This window comes from Pygocentrus nattereri, chromosome 19 (assembly GCF_015220715.1).
Source record: "Pygocentrus nattereri isolate fPygNat1 chromosome 19, fPygNat1.pri, whole genome shotgun sequence".
Lineage (NCBI taxonomy): Eukaryota > Metazoa > Chordata > Actinopteri > Characiformes > Serrasalmidae > Pygocentrus > Pygocentrus nattereri.
Genome location: NC_051229.1, coordinates 4016275 through 4042488, shown reverse-complemented (window position 1 = coordinate 4042488; position 26214 = coordinate 4016275). Strand labels below are relative to the sequence as shown.

Here is a 26214-nt window from a genome sequence, read left to right as displayed (position 1 = left end):
ATAAAAGTGACGGCTTTCCCAAGACATTCCTGCTGAAAACAACAACATTCCATGCTGGTCTAAGCTGGTTCATGCCGGTCTGGTGCTGGTTTAGCTGGACACCCAGCATGGTCATACTGGTTGACCAGAGCACCAGCATCCACAACACAACACAACACCTCGCTGCTGTCGGAACGAAACCGTTCATTTTTCTGTTATAAATGTCAAAATGCCTGTCGCCCTTTACTTTGCATGGAAATTTCCTGATGGACAGATCAAAATAAGAACGACTTGGAAAGACGTCTGGTTCCACTGACTTACATTAAAAGTAATATGGTTTTTCCTTTCTCCTGCAACGTTGCCGTTTTGGAGATACAAGGTTTTGCTCCGACAGCAGTGGCATGTTGTGTTTTGGATGCTGGTACTCTGGTCAACCAGTATGACCATACTGGGTGACCAGCTAAACCAGCACTAAAGCAGCACAAACTGGCTTAGATCAGGATGGACCGTACTGTTCTGACAGCGGCGATATGCTGGTTTTGCAACCTAATCTAAACAAATGTTCGTTTCATGTTCTAACTGCACGCCTAGATGATCAATCAGATCAGAAATCGATCAAATTGGCTTTGAACTGTGATGATTGACAAATCACTAATAGACTGTATCTCAATATTTATATTATATATACGATATTCGTCTATATAGACGAACGTATGTTGCACAGCTGAAAACCGTAGTAGCTTCCATCCTAGACACCAAACAGAACCGAGTCTAGAACAACTCCACATGGATGGTAACTGTGCTAAAGCCTTCTAGATGGTACTAGGCTTCGACATACAGAGTCTAGGACACAGATCTAATTGGTATAAATCTTTATGTGGAAAAATCTCATTACAAGAACGGTTCCTTAAAGGACCAACCGCCGAAAGGTTCCTTGGGGAACCTAAAGCTCCAACGGAGCACTCTTTTCAGCACTTATCTGCTTTAGCCATGTAGCGCCAGTGCTAAAACAAGCAAACTTTGAACTTGACTACGTCTGGGGGAAGAGCTGAAGCCAAATTATCACTTTAATTGGTGTTTCTCAATAAACCCAACAGCTTCTGTTCTGGATACAAAAGTGTGAGAGTGAAGGCCTCATTCAGCTGTGAGAGACTGAGGGTCTATTTTAGAGTGAGATCTACACACCAGACACCCTCGACACCAACACAGCACATCACACTCTCTAAAACGACACCCCCACCCCCCGCGCTAAAGCAATCTGAAGGAATAAATCAAAGCAAGGTCGAGGTCACCAGGTCGGGTTTAAGGCATTCACTGTAAACCTGGAATCTGATGAATTTTAAATTGCGCTTAAAGACAGAAACGCCTCCACACCTGGAGAGTCGGCGGAGAGAATGAACACAGGGAGCTGGGGGAAAACGTAGCCGCTCACTGATCCATTTCTGTATTTCTTTTTTCTTTTCCCCCTTTTTCTCTCCTCCTACCGCTTCAGCCGTGGTGGAGGGAGACATGCAGGGTGTTGTGAGGCAAAATAGTCCTTCTTTTTTCTGATTTCCTTCTATTTTCCATCATCAACATGCCATATGAACTCAGAAGACTCATGTAGGTTCTCTGGTGGTTCTGGAAGGTAAATAAAATGTTTATATCTGTGTTGTAGTCATGGCGACGCCTGGTTGCTATCACCACCACTGTAAAGACGTCTGAACCATTTCACACCAAACCGCTCTGAATGATGTTTACATCGACTTAATTATGCAGAAATTTGGGGACGCTGATGGAATTTCCCTTTGATGTAGAGATGTAATATCAATATGTGTTGCTACAGATACGGTTTTTAAGTATCAGTAATTGGTGCAAATAGGATATTTAAGTTCCGATGTCAAAACACAATATTGTGTCGACGCTGGAAAAGGTTCAGTATTTAAGTGCCAGTATCAGCGTCCTTACTAAATTTAAGTGCCGGTATCAGCGTCCTTACTAAATTTAAGTGCCGTTATCAGCGTCCTTACTAAATTTAAGTGCCAGTATCAGCGTCCTTACTAAATTTAAGTGCCGGTATCAGCGTCCTTACTAAATTTAAGTGCCGTTATCAGCGTCCTTACTAAATTTAAGTGCCGTTATCGGCGTCCTTACTAAATTTAAGTGCCGTTATCAGCGTCCTTACTAAATTTAAGTGCCGGTATCAGCGTCCTTACTAAATTTAAGTGCCGGTATCAGCGTCCTTACTAAATTTAAGTGCCGTTATCAGCGTCCTTACTAAATTTAAGTGCCGTTATCGGCGTCCTTACTAAATTTAAGTGCCGTTATCAGCGTCCTTACTAAATTTAAGTGCCGGTATCAGCGTCCTTACTAAATTTAAGTGCCGTTATCAGCGTCCTTACTAAATTTAAGTGCCGTTATCAGCGTCCTTACTAAATTTAAGTGCCGTTATCAGCGTCCTTACTAAATTTAAGTGCCGGTATCAGCGTCCTTACTAAATTTAAGTGCCGGTATCGGCGTCCTTACTAAATTTAAGTGCCGTTATCGGCGTCCTTACTAAATTTAAGTGCCGTTATCAGCGTCCTTACTAAATTTAAGTGCCGGTATCAGCGTCCTTACTAAATTTAAGTGTCGTTATCAGCGTCCTTACTAAATTTAAGTGCCGGTATCGGCGTCCTTACTAAATTTAAGTGCCGTTATCGGCGTCCTTACTAAATTTAAGTGCCGGTATCAGCGTCCTTACTAAATTTAAGTGCCGGTATCAGCGTCCTTACTAAATTTAAGTGCCGGTATCGGCGTCCTTACTAAATTTAAGTGCCGTTATCGGCGTCCTTACTAAATTTAAGTGCCGGTATCAGCGTCCTTACTAAAATTAAGTGCCGGTATCAGCGTCCTTACTAAAATTAAGTGCCGGTATCAGCGTCCTTACTAAATTTAAGTGCCGTTATCGGCGTCCTTACTAAATTTAAGTGCCGGTATCAGCGTCCTTACTAAATTTAAGTGCCGGTATCAGCGTCCTTACTAAAATTAAGTGCCGGTATCAGCGTCCTTACTAAATTTAAGTGCCGTTATCGGCGTCCTTACTAAATTTAAGTGCCGTTATCAGCGTCCTTACTAAATTTAAGTGCCGTTATCAGCGTCCTTACTAAATTTAAGTGCCGTTATCGGCGTCCTTACTAAATTTAAGTGCCGTTATCGGCGTCCTTACTAAATTTAAGTGCCGGTATCAGCGTCCTTACTAAATTTAAGTGCCGTTATCAGCGTCCTTACTAAATTTAAGTGCCGGTATCAGCGTCCTTACTAAATTTAAGTGCCGGTATCAGCGTCCTTACTAAATTTAAGTGCCGTTATCAGCGTCCTTACTAAATTTAAGTGCCGTTATCAGCGTCCTTACTAAATTTAAGTGCCGGTATCAGCGTCCTTACTAAATTTAAGTGCCGTTATCAGCGTCCTTACTAAATTTAAGTGCCGGTATCGGCGTCCTTACTAAATTTAAGTGCCGGTATCGGCGTCCTTACTAAATTTAAGTGCCAGTATCAGCTCTGGTACCGGATTTAAATGCCTGTGTCTGTATCAGTGCAACACTAATGTGTTTTCAGGTCCACAGCAAACACACAATAATCATCCAATCACACACTTAATCCCTCTGCCCTTTATAGGAGCTTATGAAGACAGAGAGAGAGAGAGAGAGAGAGAGAGAGAGAGAGAGAGAGAGAGACATACACACACATAAACACAGGGAAGCAAAACCACACACAGCGTTTCCCACCCAATGCTGCACACACACACACCAGCAGCACACACTGAGGTTACTCACAGATTCCGTAGAGTCGTCAATTTTCCACTGATGGAAAACACATGACAGACGGAAAGGGGAAAACGAGTGAGAGAGGGAACGAATAACGGGAAAAAAGCATTTCTACTTTTTTCACTCATCTATTGATGAACAGAGCACTAAGAGTCATGCAGGCTGAGCAGAGAGAGGGAGAGAGAGGGAGACAAATATAAAAACATTCTTTATAAAGCCTGTAGGAATAATTCAGGTGTGAAAACCTTGCTTGAGATGTTTCTGTGGGAAAGAAAGAGAAAGTGAACAGCGTACAAAACACATTTGCTGCGTCCAAAACTGTAGACTACTATACTGTATAAACGCATGGACTTCTAAAGGTTCACGCATGTTTTGATATACGCATGGCAGAATGTGGTTTTGGACACGGCAAATAACAACATTCACAACATCATTAATGACTCACCTGAGCAGCACCTGTTAGAAATACAACTGTAGCACCACTCAAAAGTTTGGACACAGTTATGCAGGATCTTGTTACATACACTCCATTGTAATCAGGCTCCGCCCACAAAGACCTACATTTAGAGTCAGTTATTCATTCAGTCTAATGAGAAACTGTAGAACGGACTCGGTTTATATCACAATACCTACATTTAGAGTCGGTTATTCATTCAGTCTAATGAGAAACTGTAGAACGGACTCGGTTTATATCACAATACCTACATTTAGAGTCGGTTATTCATTCAGTCTAATGAGAAACTGTAGAACAGACTCGGTTTATATCACAATACCTACATTTAGAGTCGGTTATTCATTCAGCCTAATGAGAAACTGTAGAACGGACTCGGTTTATATCACAATACCTACATTTAGAGTCGGTTATTCATTCAGTCTAATGAGAAACTGTAGAACAGACTCGGTTTATATCACAATACCTACATTTAGAGTCGGTTATTCATTCAGTCTAATGAGAAACTGTAGAACGGACTCGGTTTATATCACAATACCTACATTTAGAGTCGGTTATTCATTCAGCCTAATGAGAAACTGTAGAACGGACTCGGTTTATATCACAATACCTACATTTAGAGTCAGTTATTCATTCAGTCTAATGAGAAACTGTAGAACGGACTCGGTTTATATCACAATACCTACATTTAGAGCCGGTTATTCATTCAGCCTAATGAGAAACTGTAGAACGGACTCGGTTTATATCACAATACCTACATTTAGAGTCGGTTATTCATTCAGCCTAATGAGAAACTGTAGAACGGACTCGGTTTATATCACAATACCTACATTTAGAGTCGGTTATTCATTCAGCCTAATGAGAAACTGTAGAACGGACTCGGTTTATATCACAATACCTACATTTAGAGTCGGTTATTCATTCAGCCTAATGAGAAACTGTAGAACAGACTCGGTTTATATCACAATACCTACATTTAGAGTCGGTTATTCATTCAGCCTAATGAGAAACTGTAGAACGGACTCGGTTTATATCAGAATACCTACATTTAGAGTCGGTTATTCATTCAGTCTAACGAGAAACTGTAGAACGGACTCGGTTTATATCAGAATACCTACATTTAGAGTCGGTTATTCATTCAGTCTAATGAGAAACTGTAGAACGGACTCGGTTTATATCAGAATACCTACATTTAGAGTCGGTTATTCATTCAGCCTAATGAGAAACTGTAGAACGGACTCGGTTTATATCACAATACCTACATTTAGAGCCGGTTATTCATTCAGCCTAATGAGAAACTGTAGAACGGACTCGGTTTATATCACAATACCTACATTTAGAGTCGGTTATTCATTCAGTCTAACGAGAAACTGTAGAACGGACTCGGTTTATATCAGAATACCTACATTTAGAGTCGGTTATTCATTCAGTCTAATGAGAAACTGTAGAACGGACTCGGTTTATATCACAATACCTACATTTAGAGCCGGTTATTCATTCAGTCTAATGAGAAACTGTAGAACGGACTCGGTTTATATCACAATACCTACATTTAGAGCCGGTTATTCATTCAGTCTAATGAGAAACTGTAGAACGGACTCGGTTTATATCACAATACCTACATTTAGAGTCGGTTATTCATTCAGTCTAATGAGAAACTGTAGAACAGACTCGGTTTATATCACAATACCTACATTTAGAGCCGGTTATTCATTCAGTCTAATGAGAAACTGTAGAACAGACTCGGTTTATATCACAATACCTACATTTAGAGTCGGTTATTCATTCAGTCTAATGAGAAACTGTAGAACAGACTCGGTTTATATCACAATACCTACATTTAGAGTCGGTTATTCATTCAGCCTAATGAGAAACTGTAGAACGGACTCGGTTTATATCACAATACCTACATTTAGAGCCGGTTATTCATTCAGTCTAATGAGAAACTGTAGAACGGACTCGGGTTTATATCACAATACCTACATTTAGAGCCGGTTATTCATTCAGCCTAATGAGAAACTGTAGAACGGACTCGGTTTATATCACAATACCTACATTTAGAGCCGGTTATTCATTCAGCCTAATGAGAAACTGTAGAACGGACTCGGTTTATATCACAATACCTACATTTAGAGTCGGTTATTCATTCAGCCTAATGAGAAACTGTAGAACGGACTCGGTTTATATCACAATACCTACATTTAGAGTCGGTTATTCATTCAGCCTAATGAGAAACTGTAGAACGGACTCGGTTTATATCACAATACCTACATTTAGAGCCGGTTATTCATTCAGTCTAACGAGAAACTGTAGAACAGACTCGGTTTATATCACAATACCTACATTTAGAGTCGGTTATTCATTCAGCCTAATGAGAAACTGTAGAACGGACTCGGTTTATATCACAATACCTACATTTAGAGCCGGTTATTCATTCAGCCTAATGAGAAACTGTAGAACAGACTCGGTTTATATCACAATACCTACATTTAGAGCCGGTTATTCATTCAGTCTAATGAGAAACTGTAGAACGGACTCGGTTTATATCACAATACCTACATTTAGAGTCGGTTATTCATTCAGTCTAATGAGAAACTGTAGAACAGACTCGGTTTATATCACAATACCTACATTTAGAGTCGGTTACTCACAGCACAAGATCCATGTCAAATATGGTGCAGATATGACATTTTCGTTGTGCATTTTTTTTTTTTTTTGTTTTTTGAAATAGATTCAAATGTAGTCAAGCATACCTTCAGGTCAGCGTATCCAAACTTTTGATTGGTACGGTATAACTTTAAGACCTCTGTCTGCAATGCACTGCCTTGTTATTGACTTTTTAGTCTGGGATTTTCTTAAAAAATGCAAAAAAAAAATGCAAAAAAAAAAAAAAAGGAAAAAAAAAAAGGAACGACGCCTTTGAACCCCATAAACGTCCATTAAAGTAAACTTCACATTCACTGTACAATTTAAAGCTTCCTGCGGCTCACTTAGCACCAGCAGCTGCGACAGCCAATCAGAATGCAGCTAACATACCATGTGATCACACCGAATAAAAGTATGATAAATGAATAATAGCAGCACGACTCGGACGCCACACCGAACACTAAAGCCTTATGAAATGCATGAATAATATTGCAGCATAAAGAGTTTTAATGTGTTTCAGGCCGAACGGTCGAATCGTACCGGCCACAGAGGGGTTTCTGTCCCCTCAGCGGCTGAAAGGAAGAAAAGACGGTTAAAGTTTTGGTTTGGAGCGATACACACTCTAAACTTTCCTGCTCCTCTGAGTGAGTGTGTGCGAATCCTCCGGGGATGGAAAGCCCATTTCTCAGCCTGAGTCTGCCCCCCCGAGCGTGAAATCCCATTACCCCCCGTCGCTCTGGTGACATCAAACTCTACTAGTGCCATGCATCCGGAGCCGACACACACTCACACTCGCGAGCGTGGCTCGAAACAGAGTCAGCGTGGAGCCAGAGTCTGGAAAGGAAGGTGCTACTACACTGACGAAGCCACAAAATCACTACTTTTGGGGTGAGGTGGGAATTTATCACCAACCTACTGCGCCTGGTCATTCCCATTTCCATTTGGGATGGAAGCAAACATTTTCCCAATGACGGCACAGTTTCTGCTCTCACACAGAATCATGTGTCCATGGTTGGTTGGACGCTGAAGGCCTAAATAACTCTGGTCAGTGCGTCATCTCCTCCAGCGCCCAAGGTTAGATTCCCCAAAAGCACAGTAATGATGGCTTCACAGCGCTAGAAATGCTAAAAGCTAAAACTGAGATGGGGTGAAATTGGCCCGTAACCCCTCAGAGCTTCTAGCTGTGCTTTTAACCTGGCGTGTGAGTTGAGAAGCACTTACAGCGATATTTATTTAATCATAATGTCCTCGCTGTGATGTTGTACTGTAGCCATTTGGGTCTGAACTCACTGACGCTGAATCAGACAAAGCTTAAAGTGCCAACACACACAAACGCACCGGTGACGGAGCCGGGGTTTCAGTTTTGGGGGTCTGGCTGAAGGTTGAGGGGCCAGCTAGCAAGCATTATGGCTCAGAGACGCCTCTATAGTGAGCCTGGCCTACTGCAGTGTAGACCAGTTATTAGAAAATGTGTCTCTCTCTCTCTCTTTCTCTCTCTCTCTCTCTCTTTCCAGTCTCTTTCTATCTCTCTGTCCTTCCAGTGTTTCTCTTTCCCCTTTTCTCCTTTTAGTTTCTCTCTTCTTCCAGTCGTCCTCTTCCGGTTTCACTCACTCTTTCTCCATCTTTCTCTACTTAGTGTCTGTCTTTCTCTCTCACCCCGTCTTCATCTCTCTCTCTCTTTCTCTCTCTCTCTCTCTCTCTCTCTCTCTCTCTTCCTCCCTCCCTGTCTCTCTCTCTCTCTCTCTCTCTCTTCCTCCCTCCCTGTCTCTCTCTCTCTCTCTTCCTCCCTCCCTCTCTCTCTCTCCTCGACTGACTGATTCATAATTATAATAATAACTAAACAGATGGAGAAAAAAGTGACAGGCATAATTGAAAGAGACCCTGATGTCGCTGTCAGTGTCTCTCTCTCGCTCTCTCTCGCTCTCTCTCTCTCGCGCTCTCTCTCGCGCTCTCTCTCGCGCTCTCTCTCTCCCCCCCTTGGGCGCGGACGTTGCCGCAGGCTGGTGCGAGTCGTTCACTCGAGCAGATCCATTCACTCGCTCTCCGCGATAAATTCTCCTGGATAAATTTAGCCTCCGAATTAGAGCAGCGTGTGGGTTCAGAGTCTGTCCTGTTTAAAAAACACGCTTAACCACCCACACAAACAAACAGATGACAGAGAAAGAGAGACAGAGAGACAGAGAGAGAGAGAGAGACAGAGAGACAGAGAGAGAGAGAGAGACAGAGAGAGAGAGAGCGAGAGAGAGAGAAAGAGAGAGAGACAGAGAGAGAGAGAGAGACAGAGAGAGTAAAAGAGAGAGACAGAGACAGAGAGAGAGAGACAGAGAGAGAGAAAGAGAGACGGACAGAGAGAGAGACAGAAAGAATGAGAGAGAGAGATAGAGAGACAGACAGAGACACAGAGAGAGAGAGAGACCGAGAGAGACAGAGACAGAGGGAGAAAGAGAGAGATGCCTAGAGAGACAGAAAGAGAGAAAAGAGAGGGAAAGAGAGCATAGAGAGATACAGAGAAATAGCAAGAGAGACAGAGGAAAACAGAAAAGAGCAAGAGCAAGAGAAGAGAGACGATAAAAAAGAGAAAGAAAGAAGAGAAGAGAAAAAGAAAAGAAAGACAGAAGGGGACAGAGAAAAGAGATAGAGTGGGGGAAAGGAGAGTGAGAGAGTTAAGGGGTTGGGAGAGAGAGCATAAAAGAAAGAAAAGATACAGGGTGAGAGAGACAGAGAAAAGAATGGGAGAGAGCAAAAAGGAAAGAGCAAGAGAAATGTGAGAGAGAGAAAGAAAAGAGAAAAAGAAAGGGGAAATAGAACAAGAAGAAAAAGAAAGAATGGGCAGGGAAAAGAGAGAAAGTGTGGGGGAGGGACAGAGTGAACGAGAGAGAGCAAGAGAGAGGTAGGGAGAGAGAGAGAGAGAGCAGGGGCGAGAGAGCTTGCCAATGTCATGTAGCTGTCCAATGTAAACGCGGTACAGCTGGGCATTTAAACTCACTTCCGATGGCAAAGCCAGCCGATTCACTCAGACTGAGCAGGAAATCTGCTGCCCTGTACGGATTCGGTTTGGCTAAATCAGCCTGACAGCCTCAGCGTGTCTTACAGCTTTAATTCAGAGCCACAGCCAAAGCAAACTGCACATTCAAGGCTGCAGCTTCGCTCTTTGGGAAGCTTAAAGCAACAGTGTGGTGAAAATCAAACCTCCAGTTTCCCTTTACAGGACGGTCACACAGAGCTTTACTGACTGACACGGCTGTCAGTTCTTAACCATCAAATCTCTTAAATTCAAATAAACAGCAGAATCTCAGCCTTAAATAACATCACTGTTGTAGCAGTGGGGGCGGAGCTACCCAGAAGTCTGTCTGGTTTCTGTTATTTTTTTCTTATTTTAAATTTTTTTTAATGAATTGTTTTCATAAAGGGTATGTTTTGCTGTTTTTTTGAAACGGGTCGTCAATATCAGGCAATATTATCAGTAAACTGATACATCGGTCAGGTTCTACTGTTAACCATGTTAATGTATAAAAGTATGTATCGCTGCTGTCATAAGAAACGTTCCTATCTCCAGAATGTTAGCTTTACAGGAGAAGGAAAAAACTTTCAATGCAAGTCAATGGAACCAGACTTTATTTCTGAGTAATTTAATGCCGTTTCTTTTGGTCCATTCATCATGAAATTTACACACAATGCAAAGAACAACAGACATTTCTGAATTATGTCAAAAACTGAAAAACGACAAAAATGGAAATACAAGGTTTTCTTCCGTCAGCAGCGATATGTATCAGTATTAGCTTGGTCCTCGGCCCAGATCTGGTGCACAAACTGTAATGTGAGCAGAACTAAAGGATGTGGCCCAAATCTGGTCCCAGTCCGGCCCAACTACATTGTTGGTCCACAATATTCACACAGGTATACGGCTTGGTCCTCGGCCCAGATCTGGTGCACACACTGTAATGTGAGCAGAACTAAAGGATGTGGCCCAAATCGGGTCCCAGTCTGGCCCAACTACTTTGTTGGTCCACAATATTCACACCAGTATACGGCTTGGTCCTTGGCCCAGATCTGGTGCACACACTGTAATGTAAGCAGAACTAAAGGATGTGGCCCAAATCTGGTCCCAGTCCGGCCCAACTACATTGTTGGTCCACAATATTCACACAGGTATACGGCTTGGTCCTCGGCCCAGATCTGGTGCACACACTGTAATGTGAGCAGAACTAAAGGATGTGGCCCAAATCTGGTCCCAGTCTGAGCCAACTACATTTTTGGTCCACAATATTCACGCCAGAATTGTCCCACAAATGTAGGCATGAGGCAAAACAGTATGAAGCCGTCCAGGACCTGGCCCTATTTTGGCCTGCATACCTGACACCAACACCTAGGAGCAATGTAGCATGTCTTTGGGAGGAAACCAGAGAAACTGGAGGAAACCCACGCAGAGAACATGCAAACTCCACACAGAGAGGACCCCGGTCACCCGGCCGGGGAATCGAACCCAGGCCCTCCTTGCTGAGAGGCAATAGCGCTACCCGCCGTGCCGCCGTGCCGCCACATTCAGAAACGTTTAATGAGAGTAGCCTTATTGGAAAGGAGGTATCGGCTATGTGCTAGCCAGAATCTATCGTGTTAGCTGCGAGATAAAACATTAGCCATGAGCTAACACGGTAGATGACTCAATACATTACTTAATGACACAATACAATACGCTGCTAGCAGTAGGAGCCGCACTGAAATTACAGTTAACACAACAGCGTTTGCCTCCGAGTGGCTGAGTGGGGGCGGCGCTGGTTAAATGAGCCTTTTTCGCCGAACTCTCGCTTTAAGGTTCCCAGCGACGCAGCTGTGTATTTTGTCGGGAGTCTCCGGAGGTCGCAGGAAAATGGCAGGTATTAAAAACGGACAACTGGCAGCGGAGGAAGAACAAGAATGGACGTCTTGTGAAATCTCTTTTGTAGTGGAGAAAAGCACTACGGGCCATTTATCAAAGCAAGCGCTCTACTACAGTGCCAAACCATTAGTGTTACACAATACACAATGGATTTTCATCACTTTCTCCAGCACGGCTTCTCCCTTTCCTCGACCAGCTACATGACAGGGAGAAGAGCTCAGAGCTTTTTTCTCTTAAAGAGAAGAGAAAAGCCCGAGTGAAACCGAGAGGGGGGGGGGGGTAAAAGCACTGCTGAGAGCAGTAATGAAATCATCACCACTTTAAAAAAAACAAAAAAATTCACACCGTCCCGCGTTAAAGGTGTGAGGTCTCGGCAAATCGGGTTTCTGGGAAATAACCTCAGGACTAATGAATCGAGCGGCGCAGACGTTGCGATGAGTCAACGCGCCTGGAAACGGCAATAAAGTCCTAACTGTAACGGTAAACACGTCACAGGTGTTCCCTTGTTGAGAGAACAGAGGGGTCAACTGGAGTTCGTCTGACAGGAACTGTTAACAAGCTGCTTTGACAAAAGGCCAAAATCATTCGTGCTGTTGTACGACGTTGAAGTCAAGCAGCGGTCGACCTGCAAAAACCGTGATTTATACAATTTTCTTGAACCTTTGGTTCTTCAGCTTTAGGGATACATGCAGGGATAGACTCCAGCGCCCTTAGGACTCTTAATGGTGTAGTGGAGGGTGCTTACCCAGGTGGGGATTGAACCCCAGTCTACAGCATAGAAGGCAGAGGTGATACCCACTACACTAACCAACCAACCATCACGCCCCTGGAACTGTGGCCTACGTAGCTAACACAGTGTAATGTTCTGAATGGGTGGGGAGGCGCCGGGGGCAGGGGTGAAGGCAGAGAGCTGAAATTAAATGGCTTTTCAGCCTAGAACGTCAAGGCCCGACTCTTGGGGGCTGTTCAGTTCGGCACGGCTCAGCTCGGCTTGCTCTCGCGCCTCCTTCCCTCTCAGGGCTCTGCTGCCTACTGAAGGAAGAGATGACTATAAGTCGGCTGGAAGAAACAAGGCACAGGTGAGCATCGTCAGCTACTTAGCCTGCTGGTTCAGCCGGACCAGCTTCTCCGTCCTGCACTCGATGCTTGGCCACGCCCCCTTCTCCAAACACAGCTACCTTGTTTGACCAGCGACGTTGAGCTGTTAGTTTCCGAGCTCCACACTAACACTGAACTTCACAGCAACCAGTAAGAGACAACGAACAAACACCAACAAACACCTTTTTTAGAAAACTCAACAAAATATGGACAAACTCCAGGATTCAGGATGATGGCTCATACTGATAGCACTGTTCTTAGCTGTCTGAGCCCAATTCAGTCCATTTAGCACACTTTAGTGTAAGAAAACACCAGAGAAAGTCCTTTAGGGATCATTTAATAACTCGACGCAGTGTCAAGCTGGTTTGTCATGAGGCTACTTGGTGCACATTCGCGTCCATTAGTCGCCGGCCACCTCAGTCTCGCAGCTCCAGCGCAACAACGTAAACAGCAACTTCAGACACGAAATGCATCTTGGCTACTCGACTGCTTCGAGGACGATTCGAGAAATCTGTGTAAATTCGATTTTTTTGGCTAAAGCATCCCTTCAAACCTTCACGCTTGGACGTTTACTGATGTAGATGAGATCTAAGGCGTGTGTCCAAAGCCTCTAGTCAGCAGTGCATCAGCTTAAACCACTAAAACCCTGCTGAGGACATTAAATGCCTGCCTAACTCTCTCGCTGCTTGTGTATTCACCCTGCCGGCATGACGGAGAGGAATGCTTATACAGGTAAATTAGAGACTCCTGTTGGGGGCCATCAAGGGCATGAAGAAACACGTGTCCACGCACAATAAATCCCGGCTAACAATCCGCCGCGCCGACGCATCCGGCGCTCCGGGGCCTGATCCCTCCCTTCCTCGGCCCGAGCGTCTGTTCTAAGATATTCATGAAAACCTGAATCCCTCTTAAAGATCACTATCTCCCCTTCCATCTCGGCGCACCCTCGTTTCTCCGGGCCATTTGCGAACCTTCCCCGCATTAATGCAACATGAGTCGGAGTGCGGCGGCGGAAAAATAAATAAATAAATAAATAAACAAACAAAAAAGCAAATGAACAACATTTATAAACAGAGTAACAAGGCAGTGCATATGCAATAAAGCTGGGACAGCCGAGTTCAAGAAAGGCCACCGATGTTTTTCCTCAAAACAAACATCAGCCCACATTAACATACAACATGTTGCTCCCGGTAATGATAAGAGAATAAAAAGGCCGGAGTCCACTTTGGCTAGAAATGAGAGATTAAAAAAACTGAGCGCGAGGACACAGAGAGGGGAAAGAGAAGCGGGGTCAAAAAGGTCAGGGTGAGAAACGATAATACTGCACAGTGCCCCCTGATGGTGGGGCAAACATCTGCACATGCTGGAAACAAAGGCAGAGTTAAGTACAGCACATTTTGATTTACTTTTAACCCAACGTTCTGGTTTCTAAGAAGCCTAAAAAGGATTTTTAACTGTTCATTGCCGTGGAATTTAATTTAGTCTAATACTAGGCTGAAAAGGGAATTCTACCGATATTTGGAAAAATTCTGTATAATTCTACTACTGTTTTGAACACACAGTGACTCAGAGTGGTTTGGTGTGAAATGGTTCAGATGTCTTTACAGTGGTGGTGATAGGAACCAGGGGTCGCCATGACTACAACACAGATATATTTACTATCCAAAAGCACCAGTGAACCTACACGAGTCTTCTGAGTTTTATATGAATTGTTAATGAAGATAAAATTGCAGAAAATCTGAAAGAATTAGTTTTCTTTGGGCACTATTTGGCCATATAACGCCCTGCACGTATCCCTCCACCATCAATGGATTTTAAAAACGAGGCATATTAGGCCAGAATCCTCATGATCATAAAAGCATCAGGCGGTGAATTCATAACCATTTCATGTAAAAACTGTCTGCGATGAAGCTTTTAGAGGTGGACGCCTGGTTCCCATCACCACCACTGTGAACGGTTCTGACTCAGTAAGTTTCTCTAGAATAGAACGTTTCACGTCAAGCCACTCTGAAGGACCACGTTTACATCTGAACGATGACATAGGCTGGAAATGCGGAAATTTGGGTGGAATTCCCCTTAAATGTACGGGAAACTGGCTGACAAAGTGTTCCAACAGTGATGGCACAAAAGGTGTGCGGTCAAAGAACGCATCAGTCTGAGACTGTAGGATCGTACTGCGGTACCTGAGCCTCCGGCAGAGCCACGTCCATGATGTTTGGTTGCCCTCGCGGTTCTCCGTTCTCCAGCCGAGAGAAAATCACCTGGTATCCTCGGATCTGACCGTGCTGCTTTACGGACAGCGGAGGCTTCCACGTCACCCGGATCGCCGTGGAGTTCAGCGCCTCAACCTCCACCTTGCGTGGAGGGGCGCCAGGCACTAGAACGAGAACATGAATGATGTTATGAAGTTATTATAATGATCTATATTAGTAAACTGTTGTCATAGTTATTACAGCTATTTTTTTTACATATTACATGTTATTCTTTTGGAGCAATGCCACAGAAAAAGCATGGGAATTATGTGCAGACCTCACTCTAAGCCGCCACTCTGCTGATTTTAAGGTTGTCCACTACAATTCAATCCCCTTTCACCCCTCGCCCCTACCACTTAGCCCTGTCCCTCTGCTTTGTGTGGTCATGTCTAGGGGTAGGGTGTCCCGATTCTTACTGAGATAGAGGGGTAGGGTGAAGCACTGGGGCTACATGACCCTCCAAATGCAGTGTTATGAGAAAAAACGGCAAAAAGGACGACAAGAGACCAAAAAAATCCACAAATGTGAGAATTTTGTCTGTTTTACAGTAACTTATCGTTTTATCTTCGTTTCATGCCATTTCAGTGTATGTTGGTCCTTTTCTTCATAACAAGCATGAAAATTGCTAACAGCAATACCTAACTTTCCCATTCCACCTTAAATAGTCCAGCAGATCTGACACCTGAAGTGCCAGAATGTAACTGCTGCTCCATTTAAGGTGGAACGGGGAAATCCGAACAAGAATCTGGTGAATTTCTGACTTCAGCTTCACATCACTGAAGAATTAGGGGGGGTGATAATAAATAATTGCCCCCCTCTTTGAAGGCGTATGATCCCTAAATGTAACTAAAGCCCAGCAGTGAGGAGCTGAACTTTCCCCTCCTCTGCTGTCCCTGCAGACGGGCAGGGTCGCCTACAGAGCGGCGCTGGTAGCTGATAATGAAGTGATGCTCTTTTATTAGAGGGGCTCATTTCAGAGGGAAGATCTCAACCACTGCCCCTTATAACTCAGCTCCAAGGGGTAAGATGACACCTGAAAGCAGGGCTAGGGGTAAAGAAGAGAAATGGGAATAATGAACCTCCACATCATGGAAAGAGGAATCCTAATATTGATCTAGAACCTTTACATTATTTGTGAGCTCTAAACCCTTAGAGACCACATCTTATATTTGTCTTGCACATTATTAAGGTTCTATAATCTTTAAAAGGTTCTTCACACTCAGATCTCCAAACGACCATCCACTGAGGTTTTTTTTAGCGAACCAAAGGTGGGTTTTTTTTGGCATCACTCCAAAAAACATTTATGGTGCACATTTTTAAAAATAATGTATATTATAAACAACATATAACACGGGTCATCTGGTGAGAAAGTTACTCGCAGGGTCATTCCAGGTCACTTTACAGTTACAAATAGACAGAACAAGTAAATAAATAGTTCACCAAGCAGGACAGAGGGGGAGGGGCTGAGGGAACGTGTTAATTTCATGGTAAAGGAGAAGAGCAGTGGTGGAGGGATGGCATTAAAAGGCAGGTTGGTCTCAGAAAGCAGAGCGGAGCAGTGCTGGTGGAGCTGAGAGCTGTAAGGCAGGTCAAGGCCATGTAGTGCTTTAAATGTGAGAAGTGAAGGAGCAGCAAAATAGCCTTTTGTGTTTGAATGGGCTTTTAAACCCACAAATAAACCCCGGCGGCGTCCTCCGCAGACGCTGCAGATTCAGGTGTAAGTGCATTTTTCTGTTTTCAGCAGCGCTTCACATAAACTGATGTCCCTTTAGAGCCTTTCTTCACCGCTGCTTCAAACTAGCGTCACTTTTGTTCTGCGTTTTTATGAAGGAGAATCAAGTGGAGGGGGCAAAATGTGATGTCACCGTACATCAGTATGTGTCACGATATTTATTTTTTCTGACATCTGAAAGGTTAAAAATGACAAAGTAGTGCCGAATTTTAAAAAAACTGCCACAATCTATGAATCCAATTACTTGTACTGAACATTTCATACACTGCATTTATTCCAGTTAAACAAGACTAACAGGCCACTTTTCAATCACCCAAGCAGGTGGGGAGTGATATATAAATACGGACGAGGTCCACAAAAACGAATATTGTGACATATTGTGTGTTAGGTAGGGTAGGGTGGGTAGGTAGGGTAGGCTAGGGTGGGTAGGTAGGGTAGGTAGGGTAGGGTAGGGTAGGGTAGGGTAGGGTAGGGTAGGGTAGGGTAGGGTAGGGTGGGTGGGTGGGTGAGGTAGGGTAGGTAGGGTGGGTGAGGTAGGGTAGGTAGGGTGGGTGAGGTAGTGTGGGTAGGGTGGGTGGGGTAGGGTGGGTAGTGGAGGGTAGGGAGGGGAGGGTAGTTTAGGTAGCGTAGGGTGGGTAGGTAGGGTAGGCTAGGGTGGGTAGGTAGGGTAGGTAGGGTAGGGTAGGGTAGGGTAGGGTAGGGTGGGTGGGTGAGGTAGGGTAGGTAGGGTGGGTGAGGTAGGGTAGGTAGGGTGGGTGAGGTAGGGTAGGTAGGGTGGGTGAGGTAGTGTGGGTAGGGTGGGTGGGGTAGGGTGGGTAGTGGAGGGTAGGGAGGGGAGGGTAGTTTAGGTAGCGTAGGGTGGGTAGGGAGGGTAGGGTAGGTAGCATAGGGTGGGTAGTGTAAGTAGCATAGGGTAGGTAGGGTGGGGAGGGAGGGTAGGGAGGGAGGGTAGGGTGGGTAAGGTGGGAGGGTAGGGTGTGTAAGGTGGGAGGGTAGGGTGGGTAAGGTGGGAGGGTGGGTGAGGTAGGGTAGGTAGGGTGGGTGAGGTAGGGTAGGTAGGGTGGGTGAGGTAGTGTGGGTAGGGTGGGTGGGGTAGGGTGGGTAGTGGAGGGTAGGGAGGGGAGGGTAGTTTAGGTAGCGTAGGGTGGGTAGGTAGGGTAGGCTAGGGTGGGTAGGTAGGGTAGGTAGGGTAGGGTAGGGTAGGGTAGGGTAGGGTGGGTGGGTGAGGTAGGGTAGGTAGGGTGGGTGAGGTAGGGTAGGTAGGGTGGGTGAGGTAGTGTGGGTAGGGTGGGTGGGGTAGGGTGGGTAGTGGAGGGTAGGGAGGGGAGGGTAGTTTAGGTAGCGTAGGGTGGGTAGGTAGGGTAGGCTAGGGTGGGTAGGTAGGGTAGGTAGGGTAGGGTAGGGTAGGGTAGGGTAGGGTGGGTGGGTGAGGTAGGGTAGGTAGGGTGGGTGAGGTAGGGTAGGTAGGGTGGGTGAGGTAGGGTAGGTAGGGTGGGTGAGGTAGTGTGGGTAGGGTGGGTGGGGTAGGGTGGGTAGTGGAGGGTAGGGAGGGGAGGGTAGTTTAGGTAGCGTAGGGTGGGTAGGGAGGGTAGGGTAGGTAGCATAGGGTGGGTAGTGTAAGTAGCATAGGGTAGGTAGGGTGGGGAGGGAGGGTAGGGAGGGAGGGTAGGGTGGGTAAGGTGGGAGGGTAGGGTGTGTAAGGTGGGAGGGTAGGGTGGGTAAGGTGGGAGGGTCCAATGCTAGCTAACAGGAGCATCTGTTAGCTGGCGTAACAAATGATCAGTTAGTGTTCTCCTCCAAGCGTGTTGAGCCCCAATGACGTTGCGTTAGCAGCAGTTTTAAAGGTGAGGTAGAGCTTCACGAGTCTCAGAAGACGAAGGTGCCGGCCTTCATCCTCCCATCGTGTGTGAGGGGGAGACTTCACTAGCGAGAGGGAATCAGACACGACAAAATTGTGGAGAAAATTGGGTAAGTGAATCTAATCCCCCTACAACTGATCAGCAATCAACCCTTTAATCTTCCAGGTTTATTTTCATTGCAGTGCCAACTAGCAGAGCTCTTCTTAGGTTACGGGAGTGCGTAAAAACTTGGCCCACGGCTTGTTAAGAGGCTAAACTCAGGTACACTGAAGGTGACTCTCATTTACATGCTGTGTTTTGAGATTAAAAGAAGCGAAACTGATTTGAGTGAAGGCAAAAAGACATAATGGAAGAATCCTTCGGAACAGATCATTAATCTTCATAAAAACCCAGAAAAACAGGATACAACGAACTATTTTCAGCCGAGTCGGATTAGTGACTGACTGACAGAAGGCTTCCTCGATACTGACCGGTCAGATGTGGATGAAATGTGATGCGCTTTGTGTTTTTACTGTGCTTTTCAGTCACGGTGGTGTCCATATCGTGCAGACCTCGCATGAAGACATTATGGAGAACGTTACAGGTGGAATGATGGGAAGAGCTGTGATTGAGTGTCCGTCACACCTGCTTATAGGCAGTAATCATGGCAGTCAATGTGCAGCGAATGAACATCTGGTTTATTGACTTAAAGTTTCCTCATAAGCCAATTCTACCTAATTTATTTCACCCTAATCTTCTCCAGCGTCCTTCAAAACTTAAACAAAAAAATGACTGGGATTTGCAGAGGAGACATAAACGCACTTGACCTTCCTTTCAGAGTGTTTGTGAAAATTCTCAACATCCAAAAGTGCCTGGATCCAGTCTACCTCTCCGGGAAGAACAAGGAGAAGCTGATTTCGGCAGTGAGGAGGGGCCGCGGGATCAAGGACGGCGAATGGTGCGGAGCAGATAAACGTGTAGAGGAGTTGTTAATTATAGCAGGGAAATCAGCTGAGTGGCAGAAACTTCAAACATATTAATTATAGACGGCCTCCTGGGAGCTGGGAGAAGATCTTCAGTTCACGACAAAAGAAGAGAGACGTGAGAAGCTGTGGGGCGCTGAGTGCTCCCTCACTCTGAGGAGAACGGGCACGACCCCAGAACCAGGGAGGGAGGTGGAGAAAGGTGGGGGTGGGGGGTGGGGGGTGGGGGGTGGGGGGGTAAACAGCAGTGGATAACTGATGAACTGGAAGGTGTGTGACTCTCACATTACAACTAACCATTGATGTATAAGCAGCTTTTATCCCTTAAACAAGTCTGTAAATCACTGAATTATTCTTAGAATTTATCGAATAATTAATAGAAGATTAATTACTGATTAATTCATAGTACGTAATCACAAATGAAGCTTCTTCAAGTGTTCTTTAGTAAAGAAAATGGCTCCATATAGAACCATAACCTTTCCAAGAGTTCTTTGAGTGTTTATTTTTGCACGTCTTCTGTGAAGACAACAGTAGATACTGAATCATTCATAGCAAATACTGAATAATTCATAGAAGACACAGATTAATTCATAATTATAATTCATAATGGGTACTGAATAATTCATAGTAGATACTGCATTATTCATAATAAGTAATGAATAATTCATAGTAGATACTGAATAATTCATAGAAGACACAGATTAAATCATATTAGAAGCTGAATAATGCAGAGTAGGTCCTAAATAATGCATAGTAGATATTGAATAATTCATAATGGCTACTGAATAAAGCATAGTAGATACTGCATTATTCATAATAAGTAATGAATAATTCAGAGTAGATACTGAATAACTAATAGTAAATACTGCATTATTCATAATAGGTAATGAATAATGTATAGTAGATAGTGAATAATTCATAATGGGTACTGAATAATTCATAGTAGATACTGAATAATTCATAGTAAATACTGCATTATTCATAATAGATACAGAATAATTAAAGAATTATTTATAGCCTACACTATAATAGTTACTGAATAATTCATAGCGGTTACTGAATAATTCATAGTAGACATGCCGGCTATGTTTCGTGGGTATGTTATTTCTTCTTACTTTGGGTCTGTTTGTCTCTTAGCTAACTTTGCGCAGGTGTGTACGTCAGCTCCTCGCTATGTTTTGAATCTGTTTGCTTCAGATAATTAATGATAATTAACATTAAGTTTCTAATCAATAAGAGTTGTGTCACTCACGGGATACATCACTGTTATCTAGCTAAGACAACACGATGCCAGCAGAGCTAAAAGATTCCAGAGAGCAGTAAAACATGACAACCGAGGTTCCTGAGAGAGGAGTGGACGGGTGGCGTGACCCTCAGACAAAAAAAGAGAAAAGAAGAGAAAGAACAAGGGGGAGAGAGGGAAGAGAAATGGGATGAAAGGAGCAATGAAAGGGCACCGAGGGCAACAAATGAGAAAGAAAAACGGAGAGAGAGACTGAAGTGGACAAAAGAGAGTCGCCGCTCTGTTCTGCTGTTGGACTGAAGGGTGTGGGACGAAGCCTCGGCCGGGAGGAGAGAGAGCGCAGTGTGTAAGACTAGCCTGGCACGCTCAAAGGAGCGAAGCAAATCCCGTTATTTAGAGACAAACCTGCGCGTCGTCGGCTGAAGGGCCGCATCCGGAATTAAGCAAAGAGGCTGAGGCTCTCCGCCGTGTGATTGGGCTCCTGCTTCATCAAAAACAAACGGAGGCTGAGGATGCGGCGGTGACGCCAGGTTTCAGGGCACCTCCAACGCTAACTAAACCTGTCATGATTCGCTTTGCGTCGAAAATGCGTCCGAGTGGCGGTAAATCTCGTTGGAGAACAAGGAAAAGAGCAGCTCTGAGACAGAGTGGACAGGAAGCTCCAGGCTTCTGGGGATAAGACGTTGACGGGGTTAGCGGCTCAGAGAGGATGGAGATGATGTGGAGGTGGGCGCCGTAAGAAGCTCATAGAAAAGGAGCACAGAAAGACAGGCAGAGGCGTTTAACTCCTTCGAGGGTTGTGCGAAGGCGCTTTCGTGTTGCCTGTTGCAGACGCTCCACTAAAGCAGGTGACAATTTTAGAGGGCCGATCGGATCCTACATCGGTATCACGACCGATATTGACGTAATTCACTAATCGGATTCCGGACGTACAGGGCCGATCCACTTACCCATCCATATTTCAGTCCACAGCTTGCGTTGGACCATGAACCCACCGTAATGTAACACGGAACATCCACGATCCAGACTCCATTCCACATCTTACCTTGAACCTGCGGCAACTTCAGTCTGTAATTGAGTGAGCAAATAAGATCAGCTGGTTTGACTAAAATGATCATTTAGTCTGGAAATGCCAAAAAAGCAATGCAGCTAGTCGTAATGTGAGTAAGGCCAGCGTGCCGAGGGGCAGAAGCACGGCCGTCTGGCACAATACAACCAGTTTAATCGCCTGCTGAGGTCTCCTGTGAAAGGATACCCAGGGGTTCATGGTAGCTAACAGACAGCAAGGCACCACCAGACAGCGTCTCTCATTGATGCTGTCCAGAAACGTGATACACGTCCAGCAGACGACCCAAAGGCTAAAGGGATCACAGAGAAGTTGCCACTACACTCAATGACCAACTGCTATCTGTCATGGAAAATGCCGGATTTCGCAGCCGTTGGAAGACCTGGAGCCCAGGAACGATCTCCATATAGGAAATATGTTTCAGAGATTCCGAGACGGAGATACCCGAACTGTACAGCCGGGGGTCATCAGGGTTGGCGGCGCAGCTAGATCTTAAAAGAGCTTCACGGCTCATATTTAGACCTTAGATGTGAGTCCAGTGCCTCTCATAAGTCTCATGTACACTGACCTCACAAACGTGCACTCCAGAGTGCGGAGCGTCAGGTGGAAAAGTGCAGGGGGTCACAGACCAGCAGTTCAGTCTCAGCCTCCACTACAGACATGCTTAGAGGATTAACACCTTAAACACAAAGCCAACAATAATAATGAGAATATTAAGAGTAAAAAGAGCTTCAGTCTCAGAATCTGAAGAAAATGTGGAACGGCCCAACGACATTTTATGATCAGCTCCATAACTACAGGAAAAGATTCTATCACAGTTCTACTGCAGTGACGTGCGAGTCCAGAATACCGCACCATTTAAGGTGGAATGGGAAAATTCTGACAAAAGGCTGGCAAACAGATAAGACAGACGGATAAGAGAACCTGTACTGGTCCTGTCTTGGTGCTCACTATTAGTTAATACTACCCAATAATAGACTTAACACCTTACATTTAGGAGAAAATTGTCCACCTTTGTTTCACTGCACGCCTTCTTTTTACCGACCAATCACAGGCTTTGTCACATAGCGTCTTTGTCCGAGGAGCTCGCCCAGCTGGGATCGCCCATCAAATTGTTTGCAGAAGCCAGGCCTTCAAACGAGGCAGTTATCACTCTTTGGTAGCTTATTAAAATCAAAATAAATTAAATTTTCCCCCAATTTGGCCAAATTACAGCCAATAATCTACCACACAATAGTACCAAGCTGGGTGGGATCAAGGCTGGCATGAGCTTCCTCCAAGACACGAGAAGCTCCACCACATCTTATCAACCTATTCAAACATCCCTGGGGCTCAACACGCTTGGAGGAGAACACCGAAATTTGATGGTGATTTTAAGTTGTTTATGCCGACGTCACAGAACCTCACCCAACTTTAAGACCAGACCAAAATGTTGTCCAGGCGAAAAGATTTGTCTACAGTCATTAATAAGCAAATAAGCATTTTCCCCTAATTTCACTGGTGATGACAGTGAACAGCACAGTAGCTTAGATCGACAATGAAGACCACGGATCACTGAAGATCAGTAACAGAAGATTAAAGGCATTAGCGGCGAACAGCAGGAGGTTAAACACAGTAGGAAACACAGGTTAGAGTCAGACCCTCTGGAGGAGATGAGGACGGATGAGGAAGTTTGAGCTGAGAGTCCAGAAGGTATCAGGGGTCTTACGCTGTTTTGTCAGACCTACCGTCCTCTCTGGTTCGGGCACGTACGGGTGGGCTCTCGGGGCCGGGGCCCACGTCAGTGTGAGCCCTCACACACAACTGATACTCCGTCCACTTCTCCAGCCCCTCCAGCACATAGCTGAGGGCGTCCGCCCCGATGTCCTTCACCTCGTGTCGCTCGGTGTCCTCTCCGCTCACCGCCTGGTAGCTAACGCTGTAGCGCACGATGGCGCCATGGCGACTGGCCTCGGGCGGAGCCACCCAACTCACCTTAATGCTGGTGGAGGTCAAGCTCTCCAGGCGGACGTCCTGAGGGGGGGCCGAGGGGGCTAAGGGGGAGGGGGGCAAAGCAAGGGAGGGGGGCATCAAGCAAAATTAAAACAACACAAGGCAAGCAGTACGTCTGGGCTGGGGGGATTCTGACTGGACGCCATCTGAGGTACATTCTTTAGTCTCATTGCCCACCTTATCAGCTCCACTGACCGTATAGCTGCACTCTGTAGTTCTACAGTTACAGACTGTAGTCCATCTGTTTCTCTGATACTCTGTTACCCTGTTCTTCAGTGATCAGGACCCCCATGGACCCTGAGGTGTTTAAAAACTCCAGCAGCACTGCTGCGTCTGATCCACTCAGACCAGCACAACACACACTAACACACCACCACCACCACGTTACTGCAGTGCTGAGAATGACCCACCACCCATATAGTACCTGCTCTGTGAGGGTCCATGGGGGTCCTGACCACTGAAGAACAGGGTAAAAGGGGGCTAACAAAGAAAGCATTGTTTTATTTTAAAAGTGTAACATATCTGTAAACGCTAGGGACACAAAAATGGGCGTTTGTGAAGAACGACACCAAACAAGTTCTGGGAGAAACACTATCGCTTTAAGTGATTTGTCTTTGTTTCCGATGTCAAATTCTAATTCTAATCTGATTTCACGCTTGCGGCCCCAGTTTAGGTCTCAGCTTCTCAGGTTTTTTGTTTCGTGGCAGCTTCTTCAGGCCTGATTTCACCAAATCTAGACGTTCCGATGTTTTTTTATCAGCGCCAATTCCGCTCACTGACAAAGAACAAAGGAAAGCCTGTAGAAATCCACGGCTTTACGAAGGACAGCCACGCTGAGACGGACGCCGTGAGACAGTGATCAGTCAGTCAGTGGTTTTACGCCTGTCCCTGCGCAGGCGTGTGTTAGCTGGCTGTTCACACTCTCACGTTCTCAGGGCTCCGAGTGTGAGGGCCAGCGTCAGCGTCGGCCGTCCTGTCCTGGACTCTCCGCTTCCTCTGAGTGGGCGCGATAAGCTCGGCCGCTAAAACAGCATCTTTAATTGAGTCGGCGCTGACAGCTGAGAGGTGAGTCCGGCCAACTCTCCACAGCCCAGAGGCAAAAACATGAATAAAATAAAGTAACAACAACCAGAAAAAGATCAACACAAATCACTACAGGAGCATCAACAGGACATAAGCTGAAGAGATTTAAAGGCAAACCTTCATTCTCTTCTTAAAACGACAAATACAGAAGGTGCAGGCCTGGGCGATATAATAATAACAGTAATTACTGAAAAAGCCATTTTACACACACACACACACACACACACACACACACACAAACACACACACACACACATGTATATTACATAGTAATTTTAATAGTAATTAACAATACAGAAATTACTTTAAAAATTTAACAATTTAAAAAAAGTAAATATAATCATGTGCACGTGTTTTATTTATATGTTTACGTTATTCATTTTTAAAATATTTTGTCAATTATTTACATATCAAAAGAATCTAGATTGCTTATTGTAAAATTAAGAAATTTAAATAAAAAATAATTTATATGTAATAATATATTTTATGTTTTTATGCATTTTATATATTTTATATAAATAGAATTTTTACACTTTATTTTAAAAACTTAAGACTTTTTAAAATATATTTTGTGTGAGTGTGTGTGTGTGTGTATAGATAGTTACATACATACACACAATTTAAATGTTAAAATTATGATGTTTAAATTCTTTCATTTTAAAATAAAAAATCAGAAGATTCCTTATATATATATAATTTACAAAATATAAAAAACAAATAACATGTAAACATGTTATAAATAAAATCAAATCTTTAATAACATATTTCTAACATATATATATATATATATATATATATGTATATAAATATACGCACCTATCTTTACCTGTACCTGTATATCTATATGTGCATGATGTAGTACTGACTCAAAACTGCTGATCTGATAAATGATCAATATAAAGTAATGATCAATATAAAGGCATATTAATATGTGTCACGGCTCATATCGCCCAGTCCTAATACAGCGTAGAGGAAGGGGTGATGGAGAGGAGTGTGATGAAGAAGCAGAGACCAGCAGAGATCAGGCAGAGGGTCAGCGATCATGAGGGGAACCTCCTGCTTTAGTTAACAACCAGATCAGTTCAGGGGGCGCGCGAGGAAGCCTGGTGACGTCCCACCAGTCAGCCGAGGCGTGACGGAGCGGAGGGCGGCGGCCAGAACAGCCCGGTGAGGAAACGAGTGTCAAAA

At 44.6% G+C, this 26214-nt stretch overlaps 1 protein-coding gene across 17 annotated transcripts in view; it reads right to left on the bottom strand.

The window, feature by feature from the left end:
- Positions 1-26214, bottom strand: part of ptprfb (protein tyrosine phosphatase receptor type Fb) — a 385507-nt gene that overhangs the window by 106266 nt on the left and 253027 nt on the right. For 8 of the 17 annotated variants that reach the window (XM_037531027.1, XM_037531033.1, XM_037531030.1 and 5 more), the window contains 3 exons: positions 23679-23984; positions 15021-15214; positions 3776-3802 (listed from right to left, as the gene is read on the bottom strand). In XM_037531027.1, coding sequence (XP_037386924.1) covers positions 3776-3802; positions 15021-15214; positions 23679-23984 — 527 coding nt within the window. The remainder of the gene's footprint in view (positions 1-3775; positions 3803-15020; positions 15215-23678; positions 23985-26214) is intronic. The other 9 variants (XM_037531032.1, XM_037531035.1, XM_037531041.1 and 6 more) reach the window with 3 other exon arrangements.